The sequence below is a fragment of the Heloderma suspectum genome, chromosome 11 (genome assembly GCF_057233095.1).
Source record: "Heloderma suspectum isolate Gila_16-S chromosome 11, 16-S_ref, whole genome shotgun sequence".
In the NCBI taxonomy this organism is placed as follows: Eukaryota; Metazoa; Chordata; class Lepidosauria; order Squamata; family Helodermatidae; genus Heloderma; species Heloderma suspectum.
Window position 1 is genome coordinate 24,507,774 of NC_139468.1, and position 26,749 is coordinate 24,534,522.

A 26,749-nucleotide genomic window follows, 5' to 3' on the forward strand; every position below is an offset into this window, starting at 1 on the left:
AGGAGAGTAACCCTAAGGAAAAAAAGAGGGATAAGGTAACATTGAGTTGGGGGAACCAGTATAATAAGTTCCCCCAAAATGCAGCCTCCTCTTAGAAATAGAAGTTGGGAAAAGGATCACTCTCTCAAAGCAGAATTAACAACACAATCCTATGGGATTTTACTCAGAAGTAAGTAAGTCCTACTGGATTCAATGAGACTTGCTCCCATTTTGGGAGAGCACCCACGACACTCTACATTGTTGGGAACACAAACTGGAGGATGTAACATAGGAAGCTGCCAATGGTCAGGCCATTGGTCCATCTAGCCCAGTATTTTGACACTGACTGGCAGTGGCACTCCAGGGTTTCGGGCAGAAATTTTCCCAGCCCTACCTGGAGATGTCAGGGATTGAACCTGGGACCTTCTGCACGTCAAACACGTGCTCTGAAACTGAGTTACAGAGTCCCTTCCTTGTTGTTGGTTGCACTCATGCCCTGCGCGAGGGCTTCCATGGGCAACTGCTTGGCCACTGCGCAAACAGAGGCTGGACTAGGTAGGCTTCTGGTCTGATCCAGCATAGCTCCTCTTACATTCTTACATGTAACTGCAGGCTATGGTTAATGTTATATAGGAACCACTAGGCAAATCATCTTGTTAGTTGTTCAGTCGTGTTCAACTCTTTGTGACCCCATGGACCATAGCACGCCAGGCCTTCCTGTCCTGTGTTCTCTCCCGGAGTGTGCTCAAGTTCATATTCATTGCATCGGTGATACTATCTAGCCATCTCATCCTCTGCCGTCCCCTTCTCCTTTTGCCTTCAATCTTTCCCAGCATCAGGGTCTTTTCCAGAGAGTTTTCTCTTCGCATTAGGTGGCCAAAATATTTGAGCTTCAGCTTCAGTATCTGTCCTTCCAATGAGCACTCAGGGTTGATTTCCTTTAGGATGGACTGATTTGACCTCCTTGCAGTCCAGGGGACTTGTAAGAGTCTTCTCCAGCACCACAGTTCGAAAGCATCAATTCTTCGGCGCTCAGCCTTCCTTATAGTCCAGCTCTCACAGCCATACATTACTACTGGGAAAACCATAGCTTTGATTAGACGGACCTTTGTCGGCAAGGTGATGTCTCTGCTTCTTACTATGCTGTCTCGCTTTGCCATAGCTTTCCTCCCAAGGAGCAAGCGTCTTTTAATTTCATGGCTACAGTCACCGTCTGCGGTGATCTTGGAGCCCAAGAAAGTAAAATCTGTCACTGCTTCCATTTCTTCCCCTTCTAAATGCCAGGAAGTGATGGGGCCAGATGCCATGATCTTCGTTTTTTTAATGTTGAGTTTCAAACCAGCTTTTGCACTCTCCTCTTTCACCCTCAACAAGAGGCTCTTGAGATCCTCTTCGCTTTCTGCCATTAGGGTGGTATCGTCCGCATATTGGAGGTTGTTGATAATTCTCCCAGCAATCTTAATTCCGACCTGTGATTCATCCAACCCGGCGTTTCTCATGATGTACTCTGCATATAAGTTAAATAAGCAGGGTGACAATATGCAGCCTTGTCATACTCCTTTCCCAATTTTGAACTACTCGGTTGTTCCATGTCTGGTTCTTACTGTTGCTTCTTGACCCTCGTACAGGTTTCTCAGGAGATAGGTAAGGTGGTCTGGTACCCCCATCACTTTAAGAATTTGCCACAGTTTGTTGTGATCCACACAATCAAAGGCTTTACCATAGTCAATGAAGCAGAAATAGACGTTTTTCTGGAATTCTCTTGCTTTCTCCATGATCCAGCGAATGTTGGCGATTTGATCTCTAGTTCCTCTGCCTCTTCGAAACCCAGCTTGTACTTCCGGTAGTTCTCGGTTCGCATACTACTGAAGCCTAGCTTGTAGGATTTTGAGCATCAGCTTGCTGGCATGTGAAATGAGCGCAATTGTATGGTAGTTTGAACACTCTTTGGTGTTGCCCTTCTTTGGAATTGGAATGTAAACTGACCTTTTCCAGTCTTGCGGCCATTGTTGAGTGTTCCAAATTTGTTGGCATATTGAATGCAGCACTTTAACAGCATCATCTTTTAGGATTTTAAATAGCTCGGCTGGAATACCATCATCTCCGCTAGCTTTGTTGTTACTAATGCTTCCTAAGGCCCACTTGACTTCACTCTCTAGGATGTCCGGCTCAAGTTCAGTGACCGCACTATCATGGCTAACAGGGACACTCAGATCTTTCCTGTATAGTTCTTCTGTGTATTCTTTCCACCTCTTCTTAATCTCATCTGCTTCTGTTAGGTCCCTGCCTTCTTTGTCCTTTATCATGCCCGTCTTCGCACAAAACGTTCCCTTGAGATCTCCAATTTTTTTGAAGAGATCTCTAGTCTTTCCCATTCTGTTGTTTTCCTCGATTTCTTTGCATTGTTCATTTAAGAAGGCCTTCTTGTCTCTCCTTGCTATTCTCTGGAACTCTGCATTCAGTTGGATATATCTTCCCCTCTCTCCCTTGCTTTTCGCCTCCCTTCTTTCGTCAGCTACTTGTAAAGCTTCATCAGACAGCCACTTGGCTTTCTTGCATTTCTTTTTCTTTGGGATGGATTTCGTTGCTGCCTCCTGAACAATGTTACGGACCTCCGTCCATAGTTCGTCAGGCACTCTGTCTATCAGGTCTAATCCCTTAAATCTATTCCTCACCTCCACTGTATATTCATAAGGGATATGATTTAGGTCATACCTGAATGGTTTAGTGGTTTTCCCTACATTCTTCAATTTCAGCCGAAATTTTGCTAGAAGCAGCTCATGATCTGAGCCACAGTCAGCTCCAGGTCTTGTTTTTACTGACTGTATAGAGCTTCTCCGCATGTTTAAAAATTCTAAGCTCTAAATGGTAAGCAGGGCTATGCTGCAGATGTTAAGCATACCAGTTAAGATAACAAGTGGAGCCCTGAAACAAAATGTTCCAATGCACGCCCAGCCTCCAAGAGGAGTGTTCCTATTCAGGGCTCCAGCAAACCTGGAAAGGAGGCTTGTAGCACTGTTTGGAACGTACAGAGAACAGGTTTTTCTTTCCCACCCTCCTGAAACCTTCTCCTGCCATCGTTTCCAGCTCTGAACCCAAGGGAGCTTTGCTATCTATTTGAGGGGGAAGAGGAAGAAGCATGGCTGGCTGGCTGGCTGGGGGATGCTGGGAGTTGTAGTCCAACACATCTGCAGGGCACCAGGTTGGGAAGGTTGCGAAAGGTGTCAGAGGTTCCAGCAGGCCAACTACTTCTGTTCCTCCTCCATTCTCCTCCCACCTGCACCAACGGACACCCTCAATGTTCCATGGCTAAGCCATAGATACTTAATTGCTAGACTCAAGTATTCTGTCCAACTTCTGGTTCCTTAGACCAGGGGTTGGGAACCTCAGGCCCAGGGGCCAAATCTGGCCCTCCGGAGTTCCTCAGATGGCCTCACTCCCTTTCCCCCGACAGCAGATTGTTTGGTGGTTTCCTGGCTTTTGCACAGTTTTTCCCCATTCTAAAAGATTGAAAATGTCTCTCCTAAAGCTTAGTTACTGGCAGTTAGAGCTTTAAGCTAAAATATGCTGGTATTTTGGTGGTTTTGGCCCCACCCTCTTTGCCTTCAGCCCTGCCCACCCCTGGAATGTTGCCCCCAGAGCTTCTCCAAAACTGAATTCAGCCTTCAGCTGGAAGAGTTTCCCTACCCCTGCTTTATATTACCCCTCCCCTCTTTTCTCTCTCTCCAAGGACAAGAGTGAGAACTTCCCACAGAAAACAATGAAGACATCCATGCTTTTAGCATAGCTGTGACTGGGCAGCAGAGCATTTCTGTTCTTGTCCCCCAATTAGAAGCAAAAACAGGCCAAATCACTCACTCTGGCCTGGAAGTTTCGCTCCATCTGATCTTTGTACTCCTGGATCCGTTGTTCATGCTCCTTTCTGAGCTCTTGGAGAGCATTCAACAATTTCCTCTCAAATTCCTGCTGACGGCTAGACTGTATTTCTTGAATCCTACTCTCATAGAATCGCTTCTTGCTCTTAAGCTCCTAAGAGGAAAAGGAAAATGCAACGTGGAGGAATGATTTATCTGGCTTGATGTGTTTTGAAGAGCAGCATGTTTCAGTCTAACAGAAAAACAGATTAAGCTACTGTTTGCACAGAAGAGTATCACTCTAGCATATAGAGCATGCAAGATTTCTCAGATTAGAAAGGCAGGTCTCTTTTGGCTGGATTTTGAATATTGAATACTGATAACACATCAGCAACAATTAAAATAGTGCACAGTAGCCTTAATTCATCCAGAAAGGTCACTACTATAGATTAAGGAAAAGAATCAGAAAAACAAGTCCTCCCCTGCCCCCACGCACCATTTAAACTTTTAAATAACCAGGTCTTTACTTCCCAACTTTGGCATGCTCTGTCGCTGCTTGCTTATGGCTGAGTCTCTCTCAAATTCTAGAAAACGTGGAAATTCTAGAAATTCTTTACTGTTTAGAACTCTGGAGAGTTCTAAATATACTGCTTGATATACTGCTTGATAAGCTCTGGGGGCAACATTCCAGGGGTGGGCATATTTAAACTTTTAAATGGTGCCACTTATTTTTTCTTGCTACATCTGAGGCTCCTTCCTAGAATACTTACAGCATCACATTTTCCCTTCTCCAAACCATTCATCTCTTCCCTGAAGCTCACATTTAGGAAAGTCTAAGTACATATATAACTACATTTGTTCATAGTAAATCCTTAGTACTTTTGTGTCTGGCATCTCTCCCTTGCCTGTTATCCCCCACTGTTAGATTTCAGACTGCAAGTTCCTTGGGGTAAAGACCTGGTTATTTAAACATGCTATGAAGTGGAATAAACAAGCCATGAGATCCATCTCATTTTAATGTCTTATAAGAAGCTTACAAGAAGAGAAATTTGATGCAAGAAAGGTGAATCCATATAGATTCATCAGAAGCCCAATATAATCAAGCAGTATATTTAGAACTCTCCAGAGTTCTAAACAGTAAAGAATTTCTAGAATTTCCACATTTTCTAGAATTTGAGAGAGACTCAGCCATAAGCAAGCAGCGACAGAGCATGCCAAAGTTGGGAAGCCACAATAAAAACATGTCTTAGATTACATTTTCACCATCTCGGCCTCCACCAACGAGGTCCCACAGAGCAGTAGCTCATTTGCAGAGGTCAAAACCGAAGAGGGGGCATATGGGAGAAGAGGATACCCTTCAGACAGGGTATCATCATCTGATTTTAAGATTATTTTGCTGAATAAGCTAAGAAGTTATCTTTAGGCATCATATTGTGCACTCTAACGTTTAAAATAAAGGGGACCAACTGGAATTTAGGAAGTGTAACATGGCAGAGATATATACGTCTTCATGGAGGTTCTTCAGAAATGTCACTTGATCTTGCAGAGTTTTCATTTGGTTTTCCAGATCTGCTCTCCTCAACTTCTCATTGTAAAGTTGGTTTTTGGAATCATTCGCCGTATTCTTGAGCTAGGAAAAGAGAAACAGTTTTTTCACTGTTGGCAAACAGTATTAACCAATGTTAGCAAACATTTTTTGAGTTACCAAAACTTTAAGCTACGCTTAAGTTGCACCCATTATTAGCTACTTTCCAGGTTCATGTTCTGCTACAGTGAACAGTACACAAATGGGAAATCACAGCTAGTAAACATATTCCAGCAGAGCCCAAAATCAGTCCTCCTATATCACCTTCCTGATTCTCTCACGTGTCTATTTAAATTATAATCCCATGAGCAGGGTTTTATTATTCTTGTTCATCATAGGTTCTATATTGTGCACTGCCTTGTAATATTATTAATCTAATCCAGCAGATACACACACTACCAAGTAAAAGTCAGAAACCTTCAAGCACAAGAGAATCCACTACAGACTTTAAGAGCAATACAGATTGATGGATCAGCTGCACATCAATACGCCTCTTCCAACTTATGGATTTCTGCTAGTGCAAACTTTGCCTTAGAGCTATACCGTTCAAAGTATGTTCCAGGGAATGCCAGGGTTCTTTCAAAGATTTAGGTTGTTAGACAAGCTTCCCTGAAAGACAACTTGCCTATCTCTACTACTCTCTCCCCAAATTGTACAAATATGCATTCCAGGTCATGCTCTCAGCTCACATGGGATATGTTAAAAGTGTGTGGCTGAACAGGCCTGTCCAGTGCCCTGTGTGAACTGAGCCAAAGTACATGTTGTTGCTTTAATTTGTGTGTGTCTGTCTCTGGGAAAGGGAACAAAGGAGACAGTTTTCAGTTCTGAGCAGGGAGACTAAGAGAGAGGAGTTTCAGGGAGCGTTGTAACATCAGGGAAAACATGGGTGTGTCTCTGGAGATTTGATGTATAGCAATGGATCTGGGTGTCTGTTGGAGTGTGTAAGGCAGGGGCAGGCAACTGGTGCCCTTGAGATGGTTTGGACTACAACTCCCATCAGCCCTATAGGTCAGGGATTATGTAGACAAAAACATCTAGAGGGCACCAGATCGCCTACTTCTGATTCAAGTTGTGCCTCTATCTGTGCTCTGCCTATATATTTGTAAATAAACTCAAATTCTACAAAAATGCCATAAGCTTCCAGTGACCTTTCAAAGACCAAACCTGAGTAGGTACTGAACCCCTGGTCTTCACACTGCTCAGGGAAGTGAGGAGGGCATAACAATATAAAGCAAAAACACAGCAGTTGACTTGTGACCTGGAAATATCAAGGATGACTTTCACAGTTTCAGCAAGACATCCGGGTTTTTACTGAGCAACTCCTTACAGAGATGTTTTGATCCTTTGACTCTTGAAGATCGTTCTCTAAGCTTCGTTGCCTACTCAATGATGTCATCAGTTCCGCCTCTTTGAAGTTGAGCTGAGCATCAAGATCCCTTACACGAGCAACGGCGAGGCTTAAATCATTTTCTTTTTTAGAGTTCCTGCAAACAAGCGAGTTGGAAGTGTAGGAAGAAGGCTTTGCATCTTACAAACATGAGTTTTAAGAACAGTTGAGTACTAAACACTATTTTAGGATTTCAAAACCAAGTTTAAACACCACGAGTTGCTCAGATTTTGGGAGGGAGGGAGAGGGAGGGAGAGGGAGGGAGAGAGAGAGAGAGAAGGTAAACTTGGAATCTAACAGTAACCATTCTAAAACAATCATCCTAAAGCAACCAGATATCCCTCCCTCTTCAAATTAGAAAATGGCCCTGTTCGAATGTAATGGCTGTGTCCAGCAGCAAATTGTGGGTTAATTAACTCACGAATTGTAGGGACGTGCATTGCATGTGAGCTACTTCCTGTTTCCAGTAACAACCTCGAATGCCGCCTCTGAGGGTTGTTTCTGTGACATCCAAACAGGGGCACTTGGGGCTGGTCTTGGGTTAACTTGGGGTTGTTTAACCCACGAACAAATCCAAGTGCCTCAGTTTGGACATTATGGCAACAATAGGGTCATTAATGGAAACAGGAAGCAGCTGGTGCATAATGCGCATCCCCACAATTCATGGGTTACTTAACCCACAATTTGCCACCAGACACTGCCGTTACATCCGAACAGGGTCAATGTGTTGTCTTTATCTTAGAGTATATTCACATGGGAAGGGTCAGAGGAAAAACAGGCAGGGGCAACTGGGACAAGGTAGAGGTGGTTACCACTGTTTTACTGGCCCACATTTCTGTGCCTTTAACAGCAAGATGCGTTCTGTAAGCATTAGCATATGGTGAAGGTTTCCACACCATAGCATTAACTACTGATTTATTCAGTTCAAGTTCCTGTTTAAAAATAGATAAAGAGCAGGCTAAACCAGTTTTTTGTGGACAAGTGACAACCAGTTTGTAATAGTTGCTTTTAACTCTGTGGCTTTTAATAGTTATTGCCTGGTTGTCCTTTAATACATTCATGTTTTTTTCACCTTCTTTGTGAGCTGCTTGGTGTACTTATTGGTAGAAGAGCAGGATATAAAAATTCAATAGTAATCCTCTAGTAACTCTCTCATAAACAAGCAGTTCATTATGCACGTATTGAAAGAATACTTGTGCCCATCTCCTCAGCAACTCAATTTCGTATTTGTTTTGGTGTGTGTGTGTTTTTAAAAGCACACTGATCTGAAATAATTGTTCACAAGGCTAGATGTCTGGGTTACTCCTGCAGGGTCAGCCCTACCATTAGGCAGTGTAAGGCGGCCGCTTGAGCCAGCAACTTTGTGAGTCAGGGGGCAACAAATCGTTAGTTATTTACTTTGCTATTGAATTTTAGTGCCAAAGCTGGAGAGAAGCATTTGTGGGATTTTCCACCTCAGGCGCCAAGAGGACTTGACTGGCTTTGGGTACTATGCACCTTTACTTTGGAGTGAGTGCCATTTGCTCCTCTGCCCCAGGCGGCAAAACGCCTTGGGACAGCCTTAAAGTACTTGGCAAGGGGGCTGCCTCAAAAGTATAACCAACAACACTATCTTATGTATGTTTTACTCAGAAGCAAGTTCCACTCTGTTCAATGGGCCTTACTCTCGAGTAAGTGTGTAGAGGATTGCAGCCCAAATGCTCGAAGGCTTTAGGAAGATTCCCTGTGAAGAAAAATCCTCACAGGCCCAAACAAGAGAAACATCCAACTTTAGCAAACCATGTTTCCCAGTTCCATAAGGAAATACCAACCCTAATATCGTCTGAATTACGTGAACAAACATCGCTTTGACTATCTGCTAGGCTTTCACGATCTGCTAGGCTTCTATCTCCCAGCTCAAGAGGCAAAGACTACGAAAACGTTTTGTGGCCATGGTAACCCCCATTCCCCCAACCACACCCCACTCCAGAACTAGAATATCCCAGAATATCTTCACAGGACAGCAGAATAAGAAACAGAAGAATGTTTGGCCACAACAGGCCACCATCCTGTTCCAGCCAAGCAGGAAGGCCAAGTCTAATGAGAATTCTCAGAAACTTACCAATGTTCTTGAACCCACTGCTCTGCATGTAACAAAAAGTAGCATCACAGAATATAGGTAGAGCAGGGAGAAATAGCAGCCACCAGGACTTGGTGCAAGATAATCCTGGCAAGATACTCCTGATCAAGTATGCATACTTGATTATCAGTTATCTACAATTAATTAAATTAAATGGACTGGCAGTACCTTCGGAACAGACGAGAGGAAGTACTTCTTCAATAATGCATAACTACTATTTCTTTATTTTATTCATAGACCAACTTTCCACTAAAAATCATGCTCAAGGGCAGCTAACAAGAATTAAATACAGGCATACGAAGTATAGGGTTGTGTCCAGAACAGATTAGAACGTAAGCTGAACACAACCCTGAACGGCTTGGGGCCAGGTTACCTGACGGACCGTCTCCTCCCATATGTACCTGCCTGGACCCTAAGATCATCTTCAGGGATCCTTCTCCGGGAGCCCCTGCCAAAGGAAGTGAGGCAGGTGGCTACCAGGAAGAGGGTCGTTTCTGCTGCGGCACCCTGGGTTGTGGAATGAGCTCCCTAGAGAGGTTCGCCTGGTGCCTACATTGTACTCTTTTTGGTGCCAGGTAAGTACCTTTTTATTTTCCCCAGGAATTTTAGCATTCTAGTCTTTTAGCTCTGCTGTTCTGAATTTGGCACTGTACTTCAAATCTCTTCATTGCTGCTAGGTTTTATGCTGGTTGTACTTTTATACTGTCGTTTTAATGCTTTGATATTTTATATTGTTTTTAAGCTGTACTTGTGGTTTTAATTTTTTTGTAAAGTGCTCAGAGAGCTTCAGCTATTGGGTGATATAGAAATTTAATAAAAATAAAATAAATAAATAAATGTCAGTTTAAAAAAAGAAATAAGAAATAAACAGCACCCACCAGTTAAAACCTAGTTCAGCAAACAAGATGGTTTAACAACCAAACGCTCCCTTGAATAAAAAATGTCTTTACTTGACAGAATGGACAGTAAAGCTAAAGCTAGCCTTTCTTCCCTTGCCAGGGAGTTTCAGAGCCTGACAGCAGCTACCAAGAGCTGAGACCCTTTCTTGGGTTCCCGCCAAATGTGCCTCTGATGGTGGTGGGAGAGAAAAAAAGGCCTCCCCGCGGATCTTAGGGAGCGATCCTATGGCCCCTTGACAGCAACTGGGGGGCCATAGGATATTTCTGATTCCTGGATCCGAGGTCAGGGACAGTGCTCCAAGCTCAGAGGGGGGAATCTGCGCTCCACCCCGTCCCCTTTGCAGCCACTGTGGAAGGAACTGCACCAGCTGTCTCTCCAAGGTTGGAAACAAAGAGGGGGTAAAGGTGGCGTTTTGATGGGCAGGGAGGGGACTGGGGATGACAGAATATGCATTATCCTGAGGCCTCTCTGGCCTCCTTCCTTCTCCCCCCCAAATGCCCCAGTCAGACGGGCAAAAAGCCAGTCTAATGAAAATGCAGGTTGGGAGGACAGGGAAGCGAAGATTGCCCCTGCTGCACCTCCCGCTCTGGACTGGATTGTGCCCTTAGTTACTTATATCCGGCCTCTATATAAACAGAGTTCACAACTGTGTACATTTTCCCCCACCCCTACTTTTTATCCCCACAACAACCTTGCGAGCTAGGTTAGGCTGGCAGATAATGAGCTTCATGGCTGAGAGGGGATTGAACCTGGAGCTCCCAAATCCTAGTCTGATACTCTTAATCGCACCACCACCACATTGGCTCTAATGGAAATTGCTGCCATAAAATGGCTTTAAAAGGGGATTAGACAAATCCACCAACCTATCAATGGCTGGTTAGCTGTGATCCTCCATGTTCAAAGACACTATCTCCCCAAATGCCATGTCCCTGGAACTACACAGAATGGTTATTATTTTCACACCCTACTAGCCAGTTTCCCAATGGCATCTGGCTGGCCTATACAAACCTTTGATCAGATCTATTGCTATAGCTTTCCAGTATTCTTTGAACCTTTAACAGAAATACAGAAATTCTACCTGTCTTCAAAAAAGCAATGATACCTTCAAATGTGCAACAGCCTGAAGTTCGAGATGAAACTTAAAAGTTTGTGACAAGTTTCTATTAAGGAAAATAATCTGTAAGTTTGAAGAAATAATTGGTCATCCAAGTGACTACTCAAATGGTCCTATCACTAGTCTGAGAACAAAAACTCTTTCACAGAGTGTTTGGTGCTTCAGGCTAAACTCGTAATTTAATTCACAGTTCACCAATTAACCCTGGATAGGATATATTGCTAGCATTTACTTTGGAAGAATGCACAGTGAGTTACTTGATGTTTATAGACATTAATATCCCTTCATGGGCAATTCTCCAGCATTTGGGCGGGACGGACCACTCTATAGAACCCACATTGATAATTGCCAATTTCTGACACAAACAAAACACTAAAGGCCATTGCCTTGGCCTGGTTCACCCATGGTATGGATTGCTGAATTCTGGGCTGTCGTGATGTGCAAACCCAGCCCCACTAACAAACCATGTAAGCCATGAACAACCCAGAAAGATAACCTATGGTTTGGTGTTTTGCCAGGCTACAGAGGTGGCAGGAAAGAGAGGTAAAATACCAACAACTACTGCTTTACATGCCAGAACTACAGTGCCACAAACGCATTTGGTATACAGAGAGGGAGAGGGTGCAGGAGAGGGGAAGAAGCAACCTAGGGACTGAGAAAATAAACCACAGCTTGTTTGATCGTCTGCCAAAGGGCCAGTTTGTATGACAAAACAGCCCATGGATTAAACAACCAACTGGCTGTCCGGGAAGAACGGGAGAGAGAAAATGTGCCATCTGCAGTACGCCCTCTTTTACTCAGCAACCCAGTGGTTAACACAACAACAAACCATGGGTTAACTGCTGGGGTGTTTGGCCCCTAAACAACCCAGCAGTTTGGGTCTGGACAATATGCTAAGCAACCTACAAAGGAGCCATAAAAGCAGAAGTGGCAAGCACACTGCACACAGCGCATCCACTCTATCCCACTTGTCCTCAACAGCCCATGGGGTGTTTAATCTACGGGCTGTCATTTTTTGCCAGCCAGGTCAAACCCTGGGTAGGGCAACAAACTATGGATTAAATAAACCATGGATTAGCATTATGCACTAACCAGGCCATTCTCTCCAATATAACACTTAATAGTAGTTGCCATCTGATTGATTGGCTGAAATAGTCTAATCAACAGGGTTACTAAGAAGAAGAAAAGAGTGTTCAACATTTATTCCTGTTGGAAAGTCAATCTTAAAAGCCAGCCGTAAAATCAACAACTTAACTGATTGCTGGCAAATATCTCACAGCTTTTATGGAGCTAAGCACATGAAGCATCAAACTTGTATTTTAAAAAATGCACATCCAAACCACACAGGCATTTCCTGTGGGCTGTTAAAAAACAAAACCAGACATTTTTAATTAAAAGGTGCTTCAGTTTCACTCTTTAAATCCAAACGCCTTATTCACAAGGTTAGAATACCTGCCAAGTCGGAAGCTTTATAAACAAGCCATGAGTTACTCAAAACACAAAAGGAGCTGTTTTGAGCCTCACTTCTGGGACAGAAACCAAAGAAACAGGAGACCAGCCCACAAGAATTCACAACAGATGAAAAGAGATTTAGGCTGCAATGCTGTGCATGTTTAGACAGAAAAAAGTCCTACAACTCCCAGCATTCCCCAGCCAACGTTGGGTGGGGAATGCTGGGAGTTGTAGGACTTTTCTCTGTCTAAACATGCATAGGATTGCAGCCTTTGGCTGCAATCTTACACACACTTAACAGGGAGTAGGTCCCACTCAACTCAAAGCTGCTTCTGAGTAGACATGCACAGGATTGTACCGTTAGCGAAGACAAACCATTAGGACTATGAATGCATCACAATGGCCATTTTGAGGAAAGCTTTTGAGAGAAGCATTTAGGGTGCATTAGACATAAGCTGAGTTAATAGTAATTCTTTAAGGGAGCAACAGTAACTCAGTAATAGAGCACAAGTTCTGCTTGCATTAGGTCCCATCTCAATTCCTGTCCCAGGGGTTCCCAACACAGCACCCACAGGGGCTTCCAACAGTGCCCATTAAGCTCTTCACTCCCTGCTTCCTACAAGAATTATTTTTAATAAAAATCTTGAAAAATGTTAGGGCACCAGGTTCTCCTTCCTGTTCTCGAACCTGCCGCTGACTAGCTGTTTGGCAGGCAGGAAGAAAAAGAATGGGTTGCGTTTTGGCCCTGACCACACAGACCTTTCCCCATTGCTACCTCTACCTCTCCACCCTCAGCCTCTAGCCTCACTATTTCTCTCCCCAACACCTTTTCTTGCTGTTTCTCTCCCCTCTATTCCTTTGCCTTGTTCTTCCTCCCCGATCCTAGCCTCTCTCTTTCTCTTGCTATTCCCCCTCCCCGTATTCTTGCTCTTTTTCTTTCCCTTCCCTGCCCCTTCTCTTGTTCTTGGGGCTGAGGTATGGAACCTTTTCTTTCTTTGGGGGCTGGGGAAAGGTGTGTGTGGACAGGATGAGCAGAGCAATCCTATGTAGGTCTACTCAGAAGCAATTCCCATTGAGTTCTGTGTAAGGATGCATAGGATTGTAACCTTAAATGGGTCTTTTGTTGTGATTCTGTGGGGTCAAATATGTGGATTGGTTTTGGAGTTCAGACCCTTCCTCTGCTTGTACTCAATTTATGTGACTAGCCAGATCTTCCGTGGGAGCTATTTTGTGGTGGTGCCCACAGCAGCTTCTCAAAGACCAGTATCTTTCACTGTCCCTGTGCTAGTGGAACGGACCACTAGTGCAACTTGTGGATCTTGAAATAACCGGGAGCTTTCAGAAGGGAAAACTGCTGATCTGCCCCATTCTGAAAATGAGCATTGCTGCTCATTTCTGTGCTTACTTCAGGAACTGCTAGTTCCAGCTGTGCTATCAGTCTGTTGACACAGAACTAGCAGAGGCACAGTGGCAGTATAGGATACTGCCCTTAAATCGATTGCTCTTTATGATCCGAGAGCATTTGAATACTTGTCTTTGTAAAAGCCACTTTGCTACTGAGGAACCACAGCTGGAGGCTTCTCAAATTTGCTACTGGGAGCACCTACTAGAACCAAATTTAGTCCACAGATGAGGCTCAAACCATATAGAATTCTTTCTTCTCCCAAAATTCATGGTAAGGGGTACATTTTTTGATGTACTGCAATTTTTCTCCTACTTTGGATAAGTTTCTGATTCAGGAATGGTGTATAGTTCTACCCAATGGATACTGCCCAAATTCCCAAATGTGCCCACGGGTCCTAAACGGTTGGGGACCCCACCCTCTCCAGTAAAATCCACCAAGTAGTAGGGGGATGGGAAAGATCTCTGTCTGAGATCCTGGAAAGCTACAACCAATCAGAATAGACAACATTACTAGAACCTTCCCCCACGTGGCACCCTCCAGGTGTGTTGGACTGCAACTCCCATCATCCCACAGACAGCATGGACAATGTCATGAACCCAGTGCTGGCAGCAGGATAATAATGGGAGGGTAGCCCAACATATCTGCCGTCGGTATAAGTCAGTTTCCTATTTTCCTCTGCCCAGGAACCCCTGGGGACTGTGTAGCTATGTGAGAGGGGCTAGGAAACATTAGTTTTTGGGCAATCAGAAATATAATTAATTATTAAATTAATACATTATTATTAATAATAAATTTAAATTAATTATTAATTTAAATTAATAATAAAGTAATTAATAAAATAGATCTAGAGATCTCCGCCAAGATATTTCATATCACCATCACCAGACTACTACAACTGATCCGAATTAACCTGGCAGTTAAACTCAACAAATAAAAACAAGAAGTTGGTAGAGTAGATGTAGCCTTACAGCCCAGTCCTAAAGATGTTATCACTCCATTATCACAACAACCCTGCAAAGTAGGTCAAGGTGAGATTGATGGTGGCTGGTCACCCAGGGAGCTTCATGGTTGAGTGGAGATTTGAATCTACCTGGACCTGTTTCTCCCCCGAGTCCTGCCCCAGCACTCTTTGCACTGCACCACACAACAGGGCCTCTTTGTAGAAGGTAGGCTGGAATATATTAGTAGATCTCTGGGCTATTCGCAGTAGATCAGCAAGGATTTCTGACTCCCAATTCTTTAACAATAGCAGAAACAAAATGACTCTGACCTAAATTATCCTTCTGAAGTGAAGAAAGCTTGGGGTAACCAGGGGTGCAAAACAACTGCAAGTTCTGTTCAGGATTGGTACGTGAGTTCCTGGGCTCAGGATGCTTTAACTGTAAGTTGTAAAGTTTGTAAGTTTTAAATCATCACATGATACAGCCCAATTTGAGCGTCTAACAAAAAGGATTGCAAAAAGCAATGGTTTCATTACTTTTTGGCATCCGATCTGAACGCGTGCAACCTCTCCTCCTCATCCATATCATCGCAGGACTCTGACTATGCAGACATCATGACTCCAGCATTAAGCGCACAATCCTATGCCTGTTTAGACAGAACAAGTCCTACTTTTTTCTATCTAAACAGGCATAGGATTGTGCCTTCCGTCAGCCTCCCACCACCCTGCTTCTCTTATCTCTCTCCCCCACCACCTGCTTTTTATAACATCTCGCCTGATGAAGAGATCCTGCACTCTCGAAAGCTTGCACATTCTTAGTGACCTGTGAGTTGGCCTAAGAAAGCTCCCAGAATGCCTGGCTGAGGCCTGCTGGGACTTGCAGTCCAACACATCTGGAGGACACCAGGTTGAGGAAGGCTGTATTACATTGCGGGCGCCATCCTTTGTGTGTGTGTAAGGTCCTTCACCTCCCAGCATTCCCCAGGCATGCGTAGGATTGCGCCCCAAATTAATGCAATAGTTACAGTAACAATGGATTTTGGAATTAACAATAAACGCACAATTCGGAATTAACTGCAGTATATTTTGCCCCAGGTTCTCGTTACTCGATCTCTGGGCTCTCTACGTGGATCTCTAGGGTTCGAGACCCCGCAAGTCGGTAACCTCCAGACGTTTCGCACCACACCTCCCGCCGCCCCCGGCCATCGGCTGTGCTGGCTGGGGCTCACGGGAGCTGTAATCCAAGCGGTCCGGACGGCGTCGCCAGCCGCGACTAGGCGGAACGCGCTGCCCGGCCGGGCGGGACTGACCTGGCGAGCAGCCCCCGGTGATCCTCGCGCAGCGCATCGAGCGCCACCTGGAGGGCGGCCCGCTGGATCGCCTGCTGGTCGAGCGCCCTGCGCGCCTCGGCGAGCTCGCCCTCGTAGGTGCGCCGCAGGACGCCCAGGTCGCGGCTGCCGCTCTCCTCGTAGTGGGCCAGGCGGCGGTGCAGCGCCGCCTTGGCGGCCTCCAGCGCCCGGGCGCGCTGGATGTAGGTGGCCAGGCGGTCGTTGAGCTGGCGCAGCTCCTCCTTCTCCTGCAGGCGGCTCCGGCGGCTGGGTCGGAGCAGGGGCGAGGGCGAGGGCGAGGGCGAGGGGAACAGCTCCGGGGCCAGACCGCTGTCCGCCTGGGCCGGCGTGGAAGCCCTGCTGGCGGCCATCGAGGGCGGCGGCCGCCTGGGGATGCTTGCCCCGCTCGCAGGCGCTTCCTCCAGGGACGCGGTCCGGCTCGCTCCTCTCCTGCTTCGGAGGAAGGGCGCGATCCAGAGAGGCGCACAAGCCCGCTCGCGGCGGCGGCGGCGGCCAGAACGCCCCGTTCGGTGCTAAGTGGGCGGAGGATGGGCCCTTTTAAGGGGCCAGGAGCCGCGTCCGAGGAGGAGGCTGGGCCGAGGCCTGGAAACGAGGAGCGCCCAGAAGGGCATCTTCGGCGTCCCGTCTAGCGAAGGGCACCCGCGCACTTGGCAGCCGGCCTGAGAAGCTGCTCTGCCCCGTGGCCATCCCAAACCATCCCGGCTTCCATACGCGTTCCAGGGAGTCTCGCTCGCCCTCCGGTCTGTTTTTAGCCAATGGATGCGCCAAGGGAAGTCAGGCGCAAGGGGCGGTGTTTGCTGTTTATTTATTTATTTACATGTGGTCATTCATAATTTTGCTGGTGTCCAAGCTGGAGCTTTAAAAGCACCCGATTTTTTTTTTCTTTTTAAATTATTTGAAGGGCAAAAACTCTGCACGCATTCCAGAGTAATTTGGCGGGGGGGGGGGGTTCTTCCCTTTGACTTGGTAGCGTTGCCAGCTTTTGAGGCAGCTTCTGTAGCTGTCCCATTAAGGACTGTTGGATCCACATTAGCCTATTAGCAGAATATCATGTTTTAACTCCATGCCATGAAAAACGTCACTACAGATTTCTGCAAACCAAATATTGGCGGGTGGGCTGGCGAACAGGGGGGAGAATAGGCCAGGACAGCTGTTCGGTTTTTTTCTGGCCAGTTGACAACCCTAAACCTGCCCCACTCTCCTCTTTTAGGCCTTCAGGAAATTGGTTACTTGGAGAGCACCAGATCTGTGCCCTCAATAAACCAAGATGAGGTATGATGTCCGAATAAACATGCATAAAATCAAACTGCAATGGCATCTGGCAGTACTTTCTGTATCTGTTGTTAACGTATATGGTGGCATATCTATCTATCAGTGGGCCAGGCTATGAGATCTGTTGCTCACCAGATGTGTTGGATGGCAACTCCCATAATTCCCAGCCAGCATGGCCAACAGCTGGCTGGGAATTATGGGGGTTGCCATCCAGCCCATCTGGAGGGCACCAAGTTGGGGAAAGCTGCTTTATTAGTTAAGAAGTTCAGACCTATTCTTTGTAGGGGCATGGCCAAATATATGATAATGATTAAATTTGTGTGTCACTTCCCACTGCAAAAAGCCTCAAAACAACTTAGACACACACATACAGAAATTAATATAACAGGATTACTATAACAGAAATTAATATAACACAATATAACAGGAAAACCCCCAAAATCAATATGGTCAAGCTAACTAATGTTATTAGACCAAGAGAAGGTAGATCACAGGATAACCATTTTTTCCCCCAAAGATGGAGTTTATTTATTACGTTCTAGAACAAGGAGATAAGACAGCACAACTATTCGCTTTATTAGGGATATTAAGTTAATATTTTGTTTTGTTGTTTAATTATGAGAATGGTAACATATCTGTTTATGTAATGCTTTCCCCCTTTATTTGTGTATCATTTATAAATGCATAATAAATAAAGGAATGTAGTTTCCTTTTAAGGCACAGCTTCCACACCTCTTTCTTTAAAAAGGAAGTACCACCTCAACCACTGTCACTGGAGGTGAAGGTGATACTTCCTTTTTTAAAAAGTTCTGAGAACACTTTCCCAACTTGCTTTTGAAACTATTGAATCAATCTTACCGTAGTATTTCGCTAAGACTGTGAAAACTTATTTGATGTGTTTACTGTATTTTATTTATCTCTTCATCCCACTTTAAAAGAAAAAAAACCTCTGTTAAAGCGTTATTTACTTATTTGTAAGATTTATAAGCTGTCTTTTAGGGTAAACACTTCCAACACCGAGAGGTGGTGTCATGCAGTAGTTAGTGTGTCAGGCAAGAACTGGGGAAACCCAGATTCAAAGACCTGCTCATGAAGCTGGTCCAGTCACTATTTCTCAGCCTATCCTACCTCACAGGGTTGTTGTGAGAATAAAGCAGGGAGGGGGAGAGAACCATGTACACAGCTCTGAGCTCCTTGGAGGAAAGGCAGGATGTAAAATAAACAATTTCAAAGCAATACATCAGCCCTCACTAGTATAACCAGTGGTGAAAGCTGACAGGAGTTGTAGGTCAAAAACATCTGGAGGGCCACAAGTTGCCCACCCCTGGGCTAGAGTGTTGGTGTTTGTCTGAGGTTCAAAATCCCCATGTAGCCACAAAGCCCACTGGGTGATCTTGGACCATTCACCTTCACTCAGCCTAACAGGGTTGTTGTGAGAATAAAAAAAGGGGAGGGGGCAACATCTACCATCCTGAGATCCCTTGGAGGAAGGGTATGATATAAATGGGAAAGGCTGACTTCAAGAGAGGGAAGGTTCAGAAAAAGGCAACTAAACTTATCAAGGAGCTAGAGCAGCTCCCCTATAACGGAAAGTTACAACAGTTGGGTTTGTTTAGCTTGGAAGAAAGGAGCCTAAGGGGAGACAGGTGTACAGAATTATGCATGGTGTGGAGAAAGTAGAGAGGGAGATATTTCCCCCCCTCTCTCATAATACTAGAAACCCAGTGGGATCACCCCATGATGCTGATTGGTGGGAGATTCAGGACAGATAAAAGAAAGGACTTCTTCACACAGCACATAGTTAAACTATGGCATTTGCTACCACAAGACGTAGCGATGGCCACCAATGTGAATGGCTTTAAAAGAGGGTTAGACAAATTCATGGAAGATAAGGCTCTTAGTGGCTACTAGTCCTGATGGCTATATGCTGCTTCCAGTACCAGAGGCAGTATGCTTATGTACACCAGTTGCTGGGGAATATGGATGGGAGGCTGTTGTTGCACTCATGTCCTGCTTGTGGGTTTCCTGTGGGCAGCTGGTCGGCCGCTGTGTGAACAGAATGCTGGACGCGATGGGCCCTTGGTCTGATCCAGCAGGGCTCTTCTGTTCTCATGAGGTGGGCTGTTAACAGGTGTTTGCATCTAGTTGGGGCCATGCTGATGAGTTACCCAGTAGCCCTGACTCTTCTGGCCAGTGACTAGTTAGTGTAGCTTCTCTCTCTCTGCCCTCCCCCCTCCTTCCTGGCTGAGCAGGACAGTACATTTGGGAATGATGAACTTTTTAGGGAGCAGTCACTTCTTTGGGCATATTTGCAATCTTAGAAGCGCAGGAGAAGGACTGGCGGAAGAGTGGGTGGCAACCCTGCGCACAGAACTTCCCTCGCTCGTGCTGTGTGACTGTCAATCAGTAACTGCAGGAAATGGATGCAAGGCTGGCTCTTAATCCAAGCCTGCCTTTTGTATTCAAGGTTCCTGAAGGAAGAACACAAAGGTGCTCTGGGGCTGCATTGTTTTCAAAGTACGGGCAGACTTCTGCACCTGCTCTGCTTTCCAAATCTTTGCGTGGGCAGCTCTCTTGTCCTCAGCTCTCTTGTCCTCTCGCTTGCATTCTGTAGTGTCAGGACTTAACGATTAGCTTGTTCCTAAAGGGCCAGATTTACAGCTGGCCATGAGTGGGTGGGTCAAGCCGGAGCAATGCAAGAAGTCTCCTGCAGAGGGATTGGTGATGTATAATACGGCTTCAGAGCCAGTACATTCTTTCCCGTAATATCTCAGTGCTGTAGATAGCAGCACCTGCTACAATTGTGCTTTGGGATTGGGAATCAACGGAACAATTCTGAAATACATTCAGGGCTTATTCTCATATGCTATAAATTAGGGATAGTATCCAATGTTAGTCCTATGTAGAGTAGACCTATTAAGTCTCATTGGGCCTACTCTATCTAGGACTAACTTTGGATACTACCCTAGGGCTGCAGCATTTATGGTGCAATCCTATACATGTTTCCTTGGAACTAAGTCCCATTAAGATTAAAGGTGCACTCCTATGCATGTTTAGACTGAAAAAAGTCCTACAACTCCCAGCGTTCCCCAGCCATCATGGAATGCTGGAATTCAGCCCCCGAGAGCTTCTCCGCAGTGGATTTTGGCCCTCGGGCTGAGAGAGGTTGAACACCCCTGCCTTGCCGGGTTGTTGCAAGGAAGACATTTGAAAGTGCTATACAAATGCTAAGGATGATTAGGGATTAACTGGGAGCAATTTAAGTCAAATCTAATGAATAAATCAACAAAGGCTGCAATACTATGCACTCTTACTTGGAATTAAGCCCCACTAAGGCACAATCCTATGCATTTTTAGACAGAAAAAAGTCCTACAACTCCTAGCATTCCCCAGTTAATCCCTAATAATCCTTAGCATTTGTATAGCGCTTTCAAGTGCTCAGAGCACTTTACATGCATTTTCTAGTTGTCTTCTTTGCAGCAACCCCGCAAGGCAAGGGTGTTCACCCTCTCTCAGCCTGAGGGCCAAAATCCATTGCGGAGAAGCTCTTGGGGGCCACATTCCAGTGGTGGGTGGGGCTGAAAGCAAAAAGGGAGGGATATCAGTGTATTTTAGCCTAAAGCTCTTACTGCCATTCACTAAGCCTTAGGAGAGCATTTCAACCTTTCAGAATGGGGGAGGGAGAACTAGTGCAAAAGCTGGAAAACCACCAAATGGGGATGGAGTCAGGAAGGATGTGTGGCTGTCTGGGGGACCCCAGAGGATTAGGTTCTGCACCCCTGCTGTAAGGTAACCCAATATTAATTACCCCCCATATTGCAGAAGGGACACTGAGACAGCAGCTTGCCTAAGGCCAGAAATTCAAGGCAGAAGTGAAATTCAAGCCCAGTGGTGCAGCTAAGTCATGGCCCTGTGCTTCAGTTCTGACACCCATAACATTTTTCTTCTTCCTCCCCCCACCCTTGCCATTCCATGCTTTACAACTGCTTCATTTATGATAAAAAGAAGCTGAAGAGTTAATTAAACCTGATTTTTTTAAAAAAGAAAAATGCTCTGAGCATACACAGCTTTGCTTTTTACATTAAATCATAGTACGATTATAGCTTCAGGAATGAAACAGAGTTTGTTTCTGCTACAGCCCTGCAGCTAAAAACATCTACTTTGAAAGAAGCATCACTTTGTTGGGCTTTGTCATAGAAACGGATCATACATTTTTAAATAAGTTTATAGAAAGCGCATAGGTGGCTATGTATATGCTTAGATCTCCCTGCCCTGCCACCCCAATTTTAAACATAAGAAAAGGGTATTATGACAAGGTTGTCAGCCCCAGTGGGTGTCAGGGTGGACACTGAGCCCATGGAGTCCCAGAGTAGTTCTGATTCTGAGGGAGAGCAGTCACTCCTGGGAGAGGAGCATGCTCCTCTTTCCCAGGGCCCACAGCTGATCTAGATTCCTCCCACCAGCATTCCTAGATTAGAAAGCAGTCCAGGGAGTGACCGAGCAGAGATAGCAGACTTGGTGGATGCGCGACGCAGATGGAGAGAGCGGCGCCAGATGGAGGGCGCAGAAAGGAGGCGCAGTGCCCGGTTGGCGCACAAACAACGGCTGTGCCCCGAGGATCCAAGGGAAAAGGGGAGGGACTCTCCCTAGTCCTTAAGTTCAGGGGTCTGCCAGTAATTCCCTTTCAAACGGGGACCAACTGTTTCAACTTAGAGCATAGGTACTGTGCTGCTCAGATCTAGTTGCTACCTGTAGAGTTGTTAAGTTGTAAAAGAAGAATAAAGCTTTGAAAGGAATCCCTTTGTCTGTGTCTGGACTTGGCTACTGGATTAGACTGAGAGAGGCCTCCAAGGAGCCCTTGACAGTGGGCTCCAGCATAACTGGCCAGCCTCGGTGCTAACACTGGCCCTAGCTTGCTTGCTTGCTTGCTTATTTATTTATTTATTTATTTCATTTCTATACCGCCCAATAGCCGAAGCTTTCATTGCCCAAAGACCTGCCGCTTTATATGGGGGGTATCCCTGGGATGCAGGGTCCTGGACTTCGATCCCAAGGTCTAGCCCTCGCTGCACCACTGTTCAGAACATGGACATAAGAAGGGCCATGCTGGATCAGACCAAGGGTCCATCTAGTCCAGCATTCTGTTCACACAGTGGCCAGCCAGCTGCCCACAGGAAACCCATGACCAGGACATGAGTGCAAGAGCACCTTCCCACCCATATTCCCCAGCAACGGGTATACAGAGACATCCTGCCTTTTATACTGGAGGTAGCATATAGCCTTTATTTATTTATTTATTTATTTATTTATTGCATTTATACCCCGCCTTTTTTCCTCTTGCAAGGAACCCAAGGCGGCTTACATTATCATCCTCCTCTCCATTTTATCCTCACAACAACAACCCTGCGAGGTGGGTTGGGCTGAGAGTCTGTGACTTGCCCAAAGTCACCCAGTGAGCTTCCCTGGCCGAGTGGGGACTAGAACCCGGATCTCCCAGCTCCTAGTCCAACACTCTTGCCACTACACCACACTGGCTCTCATTAGGACTTGTAGCCACTAAGAGCCTCTGTGAATTTGTCCAATCCCCTTTTAAAGCCATCCAAATTGGTGGCCAGCGCTACATCCTGTGGAAATTAATTCCATAGTTTAACAATGCGCTGTGTGAAGAAGCCCTTCCATTGATCCGTCCTGAATCTCCCACCAATCAGCTTCATGGGATGACCCCATTGCGTTCTATCATTTGAGAGGGAGAAAAACATCACACTGTGCATAATTTTGTACACCTCTATCATGTCTCCCCTCACTCGCCTTTTTTTCTAAGCTTAGCAAATCCCAGGTCTTCCTGTTTCATAGTGCAGTCTCTAAGGCTGCAATCCTATGCACCCCTACTTGGGAACAAGCCCCATCGGAATCCATTGATTTACTTTTTTGGATAGGATTTCACTGTTTACCACTATTGTTAGTGGTAAAATCAGATGAGGTCAGGGGAGACCTTCAAATCCTCACTTAGCCATGAAGCTCACTGGATGAGTTTGGGTCACTCACTGGGCTTTTTGTTATAATAAAAGTCTGCCCTTTCTTGACCCTCAAAATCAGCTGTCTCAAGCAGCCATCTCTGCCCAATGATAGGGCCGGCCCTAAAGATGGCAAGTGCTATGTAAGTGGCTGAATCCTCTGACATCTCTATATGTAAGGCATTTCCTCCCAAATAAGAGATACCGGGAATTGCCAGCTGCAGCACATGCAGGCGTCAGTTACAAACACAGAAAAGGTGATCCCCCCACCTTCAAAACTTGGTTTTTCTCATATGCAATTGTATGTAGATTTAATTTAATCAGTTCATAGGCTAAAACTCCTGTGGTGAATTGACTATGTTTTCTTTAATTGGATGGCTGCCCTACCTAAAAACACAGTAAGACAAAGGCAGGATTGTAATACAGGCTCTGCCCCCCCCCCCCCAGCGGAGCCAGGGCTCATAGCACCAGTACTTGATTTTCAGCAAGGGTGCTGACAACATCTCTCTCCCCCTCCAGATTTCTTTGTTCCCTTTGAGCTTAGCTGCAATCCTCAGAAAGGGGTGGGAAGAGAATGGATTTTTTTTTGTGTGCAATTCCCTGTTGTAAATTATAAATTCCTTGTTGTAATGCAATGGACTGTGGGAGTCCTGTTGGTCTTGAAAAGGCAATTAAAACCCATTCACTTTACAAAAGACCTTCTCCCGGCAGATGGGATGCTCCTAGAAGTGGTTTGTTAATATGGGTCAACACAGCTGCCTGAATGTTTGGACTGTTCTTGGGGGCATGGCTACAAGGGCTGTCATGAACACCTACACTTCAAAATTCACCACTGTACCATTGCTGCCCCACCTGCACTCCCCCACCCCCCAATTTAGGGCACAATCTTATGCATGCTTAGATAGAAAAAAGGGGAATGCTGGGGGTTGTAGGACTTTTTTCTGTCTAAACATGCATAGGGCTTCTTCCCACAGAGCTTTTATCCTGCTATTGAGATTGGTTATTCATGGAAGTTTCTGAGCTCTTTAGTTGATGTCCTTAACCTCCAGGGCATCTCCTGCACTAAGGGCACAATCCTGTGCAAGTTTAGACAGAGATAAGGCCTACAACTCCCAGCATTCTTCAGCCAGCCATGATTGCACCCTAAATGACCTTTATTCCGTTTTTTAAAAGATCAGAGAAAATGAACTATCAAATTACCCGCTTGAATTCCCTCCGCGAAAAAGGAAAAGTCACAATAAGTGGAGCTCGACCAATGAACATATGGAAGACTCGGATAAGGGGGAAAAGGAGGTGGGGAGGAAGCACGTGTAAAGGGACCCTGTGGTGATCCTGCATTTAAAACGGAAGCAGAAAGCTCCATTTTAACTGCGGGATTTTAGACTGGTGTAGAGATGCTCTGTGATGATTGTGCCCCGAGTTTAGTAAAAAGCATTCTAGCCTCCTCTGTGTCTTCTACTGGCTAACCCACTAGAGGGTGCTCAGTTCCCAGCAATAGGAGATGTAGGGGTTGCTCGCTAGTACTACTCAACAGGTTGGAAACTGCGCAAACACATTTCAACAAATCTTTTCACTGGGTTATGTTTAGTTCCTCGATGCGTATTTTAAACTTCGGTGTGGCACCGATGGAATAACAAGACATTTTCGCTGTGTGTTGATCCTGTGAGCGCTCCAAGCTTTCTTTGGCCCTTTATAGAGGTATCTACTCGTAAAAAGGAGACACGTTTCCCCAAGGAGGTGGATTCACATGGGCTAGGAAATCGGCGTTTGGAACATTTTGATTTGATTTGATTTTTGCGTAGGTTTGCACTTTGGGGGGGGAAAGCGGAGTATCCCTGGAGAAGCAAAGTTTTGCGCGGGGTGTGCGTAACCCGCGCTTGCCCCAGGAAGGCTGAGATTTAGGAGACGATTTGCAAACGTCTCTATCTGAAGAGACTGCCTCACGGTTCCGTCTTTGATGCAGGAGAGAGGAGAAAAGTTTGCTTTTCCCTAAAGGGCTCTCATCCCGGGACGCAGGTAAGGCTCAGTTTTCTATAACGGCGTTCTTCTTGGTAAGATGATCCAAACCACGAAGAGAGGCAGTTGTTATTGATGGGAATCCCGGGCTACGTGCATTCACACGTGAGGCTTTCATACGCGCTTCTCCTTAAAACGGGTGGTAATGCAAATGTAAAATCTACGCCCCAAGAATGTACATTCGATGTCTCTATCAAGTTCCTTCGCGGGTCCACACGTGGAATAAGTGAGACTTGGCTGCACGGTGTGTCTGGCGCGCCAACAGCCTCAAGCCAGGCTGCAATCCGATACGGACGTACCTGGGAGTAAACGCCGTTGAATTCAACGGGAGTTACTTCAGAGTAGACATACATAGGGTCGCGCTGATAGCCGTTTGGAAGCAATATAGTGGTATTATCCGATGTTAGCTCTATGTAGAGACCCATTGAAATGAATGGGACGTATGTTAGACACGACTAACTTAAGTCCATTCCTTTCAGTGGGTCTACTCTACGTAGGGCTAACATTGGATACTACCCTCTCAGCCCTCCTCGTACTGCATGTTTGACATGGTAACACCTGCATGGGGAGTTTATGCTGTCCAATTCTGCGATGGGTCCTTATTTCGGTGATGCACTCTGCGTGTATATTATCTGATTTCTTTCTGTTTGGTTCCTGTATACTTGATACTGAGCAGCTGAACGTGTGAACTGACTCCGCCGAAAAGCACTGCCTGTGAGCTGATATCACTGAAAAAACCAAAAGCTGTATCTGTGGTGTTAGATCCGGAATGGTCCATTCACACATGCAAGTGGTGGCTTGATGTTGGGGTCATCCAGCTGATGTACTTGAATGAGCGAACCAGCCCCAGAAATCGAGCATGGCACATGTTGTCCGATGCACACATGCCCTATATATCAATGCAAGACAGAGTGGGGGAGACAGTCCCATTATAAAGGTCGCAATCCTAGGCACGCTTATTTTGGAGTGACTACCGCTGAGCTCACTGCATTCGGTTGCAGTGCAGGTCGCTTGCCCATTCCAAATTAATGTACCGAGGCTTCAGCCTTCGCAGGAGGAGAGGCGAGAAATGTGCAAAACCGGATTTACAGCTCAATCCGGTGCACATTTGCTCTGAAGGAAGCCCTATTGCATTCAGTAGGGCTTACTCCCAGGTAGACGTCCACAGGAGGTGCCCATCCTAAACACACTTTATTATTTACTTGTCACATTTATATCCCGCCTTCCCTCCGAGGAGCCCAAGGCGGCATGCATGGGCCTCCTCCTCCCCTGCACAACAACCCTGTGAGGTAGGTTAGGCTGAAAGTCAGCGACTGACACAAAGTCACCCAGTGAGCTTCACGGCCGCGTGCGGACTGGAATG

At 45.7% G+C, this 26,749-nt stretch overlaps 1 protein-coding gene across 2 annotated transcripts in view; it reads right to left on the bottom strand.

Moving 5' to 3' along the window:
• LOC146337165 (lamin-B3-like) overlaps window positions 1-16,850 on the bottom strand; it is a 29,414-nt gene extending 12,564 nt beyond the window's left edge. The window contains exons 1-4 of one of the 2 annotated variants that reach the window (XM_084817224.1): window positions 16,046-16,850; window positions 6,746-6,902; window positions 5,338-5,463; window positions 3,838-4,008 (exon numbers count right to left, since the gene is read on the bottom strand). In XM_084817224.1, the coding sequence (XP_084673350.1) occupies window positions 3,838-4,008; window positions 5,338-5,463; window positions 6,746-6,902; window positions 16,046-16,434 (843 nt within the window). In that variant the 5' untranslated portion in view covers window positions 16,435-16,850. The remainder of the gene's footprint in view (window positions 1-3,837; window positions 4,009-5,337; window positions 5,464-6,745; window positions 6,903-16,045) is intronic. The other variant, XM_084817225.1, reaches the window with a different exon arrangement.
• Between the last annotated feature and the right edge of the window lie 9,899 nt (window positions 16,851-26,749).